The sequence below is a fragment of the Heterodontus francisci genome, chromosome 8 (assembly GCF_036365525.1).
Source record: "Heterodontus francisci isolate sHetFra1 chromosome 8, sHetFra1.hap1, whole genome shotgun sequence".
Classification (NCBI taxonomy): domain Eukaryota; kingdom Metazoa; phylum Chordata; class Chondrichthyes; order Heterodontiformes; family Heterodontidae; genus Heterodontus; species Heterodontus francisci.
The window spans coordinates 52,132,763-52,140,634 of NC_090378.1; the positions used below are offsets into that span (position 1 = coordinate 52,132,763).

General features: G+C 37.2%; 1 protein-coding gene across 1 annotated transcript; it reads right to left on the reverse strand.

Annotated features, from left to right (window-relative positions):
- Window positions 1-1,768: 1,768 nt before the first annotated feature.
- On the reverse strand, window positions 1,769-6,591 carry cdkn2c (cyclin-dependent kinase inhibitor 2C (p18, inhibits CDK4)). The gene is made up of 2 exons (XM_068036413.1): window positions 5,441-6,591; window positions 1,769-3,102 (listed from the first exon to the last, which is right to left on the reverse strand). The coding sequence occupies exons 1-2, from the start codon at window positions 5,576-5,578 to the stop codon at window positions 2,755-2,757; spliced, it is 486 nt and encodes a 161-aa protein (XP_067892514.1). The 5' UTR covers window positions 5,579-6,591; the 3' UTR covers window positions 1,769-2,754.
- Window positions 6,592-7,872: the final 1,281 nt, after the last annotated feature.

Genomic DNA, 7,872 nt, shown 5'->3' on the forward strand with positions numbered 1-7,872 from the left:
TTGCCTACTTCATTTTGTGATTACGCCACTGCTGTTTTGTTAAAGTTAACAAACCTGCATTTGTGTTTTTCTGTCTTGACGGAGCGGTCAGTGGGAGAGGAAATGAGTCAGGGACGAGTTTCACTGACTGAGGTTATCACAAGCTGTCAGCAGTTGTCCTCCTGCAGCAAGCGGACTCCCACACACTTTCAGTCCACGATGTCTTAGTTGTGACACCGATATTCAAGCTTTTTCCTTCACTTTGAGGTGACGAGAAGATTTGACACAATTTCAATATGACCCTGTGCATCCGAAACGTCACCTCACTCGTCCAGCGCTCAGCCGAGAGCTTTCTGGACGGAGGAATTAACACAGTATTAATATTTGTCAATACGTCTTTAAGATGTTAATCCAAAGTCTAATTTTAGAAAAACAAAGCATTAATTTAGGTTTTTTTCGTGGGCACTTCTGCAACAGGAAGCACAACGTTTCACGTAAGACGCCGGGAGGTGTGGTGAAATTAGACGTTTTTTCTCTCAATTTAACGTGTTTTTTTCGAAATCAAATTTTGCAATAAAAGATTCCGAAAAATCAAACATTTGAATTGGAAGACCGACGATCCGAGCAGGCTGCAGGAAAAATATTTGAGATATTCAAACAAGACAAAAAAAGAGGAAAAGAAACTCGGCACAAATTGTAACGGTTTTTTTTTGATCGCAGCAGTTGCGTTTTTTTTTAAACACAGCTCCCAGATTTGTTTTTAAGTATAATACGTTGAGAAACATGAGGCAAATTGCAGGAGGATGTCCTTGGTTAGGAATCTTCCTTTATTTTACAGAAATATGGGCCTACAGCAGTATCTGCAGATTGTCAACGCAGGCATGTAAACATGTTCGCTGTATTCATGTTGCAACAGTTTTCATGTTTCCACATTTCGAATCACTTTCATTTATATATTACGATGATGAATTTACCTTTCTATTTATCACAACAAAGTACCGTCAGCTTTTTATCCCACGCATTTAATTTTAGGATTTCAATTACAAACTAATTGTTTCGTTTTTCCAATTTACTTTGTTTACTATATTCCACTTTTGCTCCCTCATAAAGATATCTTCAGTAAACTTTTTTTTGTGGGGAAACAAATACTGCAGTTTGAACAAATTGCGATTAAAAAGTACACCGGGATTTCCCCCCAAATACTGTCCTTGTATATTGCATGCGCACATTATACAAAACCACAATTAAACCTTTGGGTTTTATATAATTGGTATGTTAGAATCTATATAATTTGCGTCCGTTCACGTGCAGTAAATTGTCTTACAGCATTTGTGAAATTATGCAAATACTTGCTTCAATGGCACTTAATCACTTTACTGAAGCAATACCGTCACTTGAAATCTGGGAACTTTTCTATTTATTAAAGTGACGTGTTCCAACTTGTAAACATTATTCTTCAAGATTTTTCGTTAAAATATTTATCTGTTAGGCCACAAAGATGATTTTTCCTCATAAAATTAAAGGTTATTCTCGATAAAATAATCAAACTGCGTGAAACCTCTTTTAAAATGTCAAAATATTGATTTGCTTAAACATAATACCTGTGGTGTGAATTTATAGTGTGGAAAAGATTTTCATTTCTATTTTTAAGACATGGTCACTATTGAGCTTTCACTACAGAATATTAATATTGTTATAATTGGTAGATTACGTTAAGAAAAAACACACGAGACAATTCAACCATGTTAATAAATTACAGAGCAGCCATCAAGATAAACTTTTTTATTCCACACAATGTTCCTTTTGAATGACACGCTCTATTGTCCAGATCTGCTTTAAAAACACCCTTTATTATACGATGAGATGTGATTTGTAGAGGAAGCCAAACGTTAAATTCTATCTTTTATGTTACCTACCACAGTAATAAAATAAATTAATTCAGGAAAGGCAACTCCATTTACAGCATTAAAAATAGATACATATTTACAATTACAAGGAAGCATTTATTGGAACAAAGGAACAGTTAAATCTTTTATAAATTATGTAGTCTATTTTGATATATTTCGATATCATGAAAGCAATGCAATATTTGCATCGAGTAAATAAAAAGCTTATAACTTAACGTTTATTAAAACAAACAAAATCTCAGTTTTCACTTCGGCAGACAAGCCGGAAACAATGCTTCCATACCAGTCTACTGAAAATAAAAGATACACAAATTAAATGAAACAAACACGAAGTATTCGGCATTTTAAATAATGTAGAAACACAGTCGTTTATAGGTGTGTTAAAACAGCTCCCTTCCGAAGAACCAGCAAATGTTCAACAGCTGCATAAAGGCACAAGACATAGTCTGAACCGAAAAATGCAATCATTGCAAATTATCCCTCGTGTTAGCTTCATTGTTTCGTGTAACAATTTTATGTCAAATATTAAATTGCGACATTAAACCGTTTCCTTAATAAACGATATCTTGGGAACCGATGGAACATCAACAATAATATTTGCCAGATTCTATTTCAACACTAATTTGCAACATACAAAGCGAATTTAGCATGATGGCATGAAAAATATAAACGTGTTTAAAACAGCTTTGAATGCCAATCTTCCCCCGACCCCCCGCACCTGCCCGCCACACACACACATACGCATTAAAAACAGACAAGGAAATAAAGTACTGTTTATATAGAATTACAAATAATAGAAACTAATAAGACAAATGTATATATGTTGGTTAACAATTTCAATAAATACTTCTTGCTTATTACGTTCGTTCTATAGATTTTGTTCCATCCATTGAACTGTCTCCGTCCTCTTGTACATCAAGGCTAACTCATAGGGAGTCTGTCCCTTTCCGTTTTTATGTGTGAGGTTTGATTTATTTGCCAAAAAAATAATTACATCAGTATGACCTTCCTGTGCAGCAAGATGGATGGGCAGATTGCCCTCAGAATTTTCAATATTTACGTTTGCCCCAAAGTCCACCAAGATTTCCAATGTGTCCAGAAACCCTTCTCTAGCTGCATCGTGAGCTGGTGTGAATCCGCCGTGATCTTGCTGGTTTGGTTTAGCTCCAGCTTTCAGCAGTGATTTGGCTATTATTGTATTACCAATTTGCATCACCTGGAAATATAAAAACGAGCAATAAAGTGTGTGAAAGAAAGAAAACGTGAAAGTTAAGAGTGTACCACCATACACATCTGCACCGCCACACTATCATTTTTTCTCTCTACAAGACCATTTTAAAATCTTAAGCAATGTATGTTCAACTCTTAACTACACATAGTTCAACAAACATCCATTTTAATCAAATTTTCTAAACGTTTTAATTTTGAGTGTAGAGTGAGTCCAGCTGCTGCTTCTTAAAACATTTCCAGCTAACATTTGATTTAACGAAATTCGTGATGGCGTTTCTCCACACCTGTCGTTTAGCAATGATTAAATATTGGACCAATCTATTTCCATATTTTATCTGAACACTTTCAAAAGAAAATATTTAATAAGACCACCAGACATCAATACGAAAGAAAACGAAATTTTATTTTTTACAGGTAATTTCTGCTTATCTATAGCAGCTATCAATTGATTTAATTAATTTGAATCAAAACGTTTTGTTACGGTATTGTATATATGTCACTGCACAGTTAAAACGCGATTCGAGGTAAACCACAAAGTGTTTCGACAGGCATGACGTTGACGCATAACAAACCATGAGCTCCCATTTTCACAACGTTAGTACAATCGATATTTATATAAATAAAATTAAACCAAATTGGTCATATTTTCTAAAACACTAATATTTACATTATGTAAAAGGGAAAGCCATTATTTTAAATCGTGAGTACATCAGCAGCTGGTGTCCTAACAATCTTACAAGTGTAAAGAGGTAATTCGGAGGGGTATTTAAAAGTTAATATTTAATAGTTAACATATGAACATTACAAAATACATTTTTATTTACTGTGACTTTAAATGCAGGTTTATACCGTCGTTCCAACAAATGAGCATCAACCTGTCAAATTAATGGTAACGTCACTATTTTATTTTTATGCATTCATTTTTACTGTGATTCCTGCACAATATCAAAGTGCTGTTCGAAATAAAATATTGTACGGGGTAGTTGAAAATACTGAATCGCATATTGCTGTTTAAAATAAAAACGCAGCTTCTTTATCATGTAATTCGGGAGCTGCATTTTAATCGGTTGCCGAATCTCACAGGGATTGACACACTGGAGCAATAAACACCGTTTTAAACTCAGTACCTCAACTGGTTTTAGCGCAATATCTATTTGTCATAGCATTGACTTCATTCAAACTCATGATTTAAAAAAATAGATTTTTACTTGCAATAAAATATTATGTTTTATTGGACGTTAGTTAGGTATTTTATGAAAGTATTTAAGCAAACCCCACCATAATTCTTACACTGAAAACGAATAAAATATTAATACCTATCTACTCTCTGAATTTCTGAAATCAGTTATAATGAATTTCTTCTAAACAGTTTTAATTGCAGTAAACTTACTTATTCTGCTTCCAAGTCATTTCCAGCATCCAGAGTTACCTAATAGTTGTTGCTTAATCCTGAATGAATGAAACTAACCTGAAATTTGCGACCATCAGAGAGGTGATAATGCAATCTTTATATGCATATATTTGTCAAAATACAAAATGGATGATTTGAATGGAGATAGAAAGGCGAAGATGTATAAAACCACATTTATACATTCTGTTCACTCTGACGTAAATTAAACTAGCATGGGATTATTAATTATTTACCATCCCTAAAACATTGATGGTACTTTTTCTAAAATATAATAATGGGCCCATCGTTACCAAACGCATTTGTTCATTTTAAAATCAATTGTGTTCGTTTGCTAATTATCGTTTCTTTTCGATTACTTAAGAAAATTAGTACTTATGTCCAAAAAAGCTTTGAATCAGTGTTGCTTCTACAATATTGTATCATTGCCAGTGCTTCAGTTATTTGAAAACCGATGAATGCACGGCAACAATCAGAAACATTGCATGCATCCCAAAGATGTACACAGCAAATAATAAAAATGTGCTGTTGAAGATAGTCCACGTTGCAATCCTTCTGTATTTCTGTAAGCATCATACAATTGCAATAGTGAACTTTTTATCGTTTAGAATTTCATCTTTACAAGTGGGGAAACTGCATCGCCCCAAAAGATACTTGCAGAGAATCGTATGCTCAAGTAGCATTGTCATGATAGTAAAATACGTTTTGTTTTAACCAAGGTGTTTTGAAATTCAATGGCTATTTCAGCAATGCGTCATTTATTGTATCAACTGCTGTCTGATCCATACTGACACATTGACGAAATTAGGTGGACTTTTTTTTTTAGAAAATATTATGCATGTAGGACAGCGCAGATGCTTTTCTTATAGATTAAAATGCAGTGCGTAGTGTCGAAAAAAAGAATAGTTACACTAACCTGAAGTGCAGTTCTGCCAAACTTATTGATTGCACCCACTTTCACCCCATTTTCTAGCAAAGTGTTGACTTCTTTCGAGTCTCCTTTGGCTGCAGCGCTTGTTAGTTTGTTACCGTCTGATCCATCAGCTGTTTCCATTATTAATGTTTCAAAAAATGTCGAAATTCGAAAAGCACAGACGCCAACAGGTATGGTGGAGATGAAGAATCTAACCCCGCTCTGTAGTATAGTATTTACTAACTCAAGAGTAATTGATGTGTGATCCTAGTAATGACGTTGCCCGATCCGCCCCTTTTCTCATCAATATAATACACGTGATACAAGTCCAAGGATAGCTTGGCTATTTCAAAGTTAACATTTTCAAGTGATTTGTGCCATGTTATCGCATAGCACAAAAAAAATCAAAATACGCTTAATTTCTCGTCAGCCACTCTGTGGATATTTAGTATCTCACCTACACAACTGCAAAAATTCTCGAAGTAATGTCGGAAAATACAGCAGTGGAATCAGTTACTGTATCCCCGATAGAGATGCAATATTTGAATGTTTTGCAGTTTTCCCGCCCATTTTGCAACTGTTACTTCACTGTAAATGAAAGGCTGCTCTCGGCAACAAACTCCGGCTTGTTCATAGATTTCTGTTTTTTTTTTGGTTCCACTTACTCTTTCAGCCAAACTAAATTGCAGGAAAATGCCATCAAGCCGCTCCGTTCAAAGAAATTGAGTCCATCAGCTTTGACATCTCCAGCCCCGGGACCTGGAAGGCAGCTACTGCGCATTGCGGGTGCTATGATCGTATTAAACAGGAAAGTAACTTGCTGCTGCCCGGTTAATGTGCAAATATTCACGTTTCAAGTAGCCGTTGTGATCCAGTCACAGGATTCGTGCAGTTGTCCTTGCAACAGTAAACGTTTCTCCTTATGAAAATACCGGCGGTTCCGTATTGCTGATCGCTTATAGCAGTTTTGCAAAAAAAAACTTATTGACATCATCAAATTTTAAAAATGAGCGCTTCTCAGCTTCTGCCAGTACCGCCCACACTTTGCGTCGTAACGGAAACGGCAGCTACAGTTTCCAGCTGCAAGCTCAGCCCAGTTCGCGGAACCGCGTTCCGGGTTTTCTGCTCTCGCCGATCGCTCCCGGGGGCTCTGCTCGCAGATTAACCTTCGCCAAGGCGTCTCCGTTATATTTTTCGCTGACGGAATGCCAGTAACGGACACGGACGAATTTTAAAATTGTACAATGTAAATTGAAAGAGCCAATCCCCACTCCCACTCCACCTAGTAATCTACTGATTTGCATTTTGAACGCAAAGGTCACACCAGAAATTTCTAGCCCGGGCCTTTGGTGGATCAGAACTAGAGGGTGTTTAGGCATTTCGCTGTCATGGTGGAGTATGTACAGGGGGAAGAGTTAGTTAGGTTATGCAACGTCAAATAGCTCACCGTCTCTCGGCCACCTGTGTAACGCGCACCGTTCCGTATTCCAGGTGCCAGCTTTTCTAAATGCGAACAAGGTCTGTCGAAAATGACAAGCAGTGTAAAACGGCCCGTTGTGGTCGGTCCCCTCAGCAGCAGTCACTGCAGACAGCTGTCACCGCAGGAGCAAGTTCAGCCATGCCTGAGGTAGCTGAACTAAATATGCATTCAAGATGGTATCCTGCAAATCATTACATGTCTAGCAGTAGCAGGACCCATACCCCATTAAATTAGGCGCAGCACTCTGGTGTTAAGCAATACGAATTTAGAGCTAGAGGGAAAAAACGTTTTAAAAAGTATGATATTTTTAAAATCAGACATGAACCGCGTTACCCGTGCACGGGAGCTGGGACAGCAAGAGTGAAAGGGCAGCAATTCTCTGTGGAGGGGCTGTCCAATTAAACATAAGATGAGCTACTGGTGCTTCTCAAATGTCAAAGACTCAATCTTAAACTGCCATGACAGGAATTTGTATGAAAGCTTCCCACAACACTACTGCACAAGAAACTATGATTTTTTTAAATGTTATTTTGCTTAACTTTTATCCCAAATTTTCTTCCTTAATATCCTGAAGACCCTAACTAAGGCTGAAGCATTTGCAACAGCCTTCAGGCAGAAGTGGCGAGTTGATGATCCATCTCAGCCTCCTCCTGAAGGCCTCAGCAAAACACATGTCAGTCTTCAGCCAATTGGATTCACTCCAGGTGATATCAAGAAACATAGAAAATAGGAGCAGGAGCAGGAGTAGGCCATTCGGCCCTTCGAGCCGGCTCTGCCATTCATTATGATCATGGCTGATCATCCAACTCAGTAACCTGATCCTGCTTTCTCCCCATACCCTTTGATCCCTTTAGACCCAAGAGCTATATCTAACACCTTCTCGAAAATATACAATGTTTTGGCCTCAACTGCTTTCTGTGGTAGCGAATTCCACAGGCTCACCACTCTCTGGGTG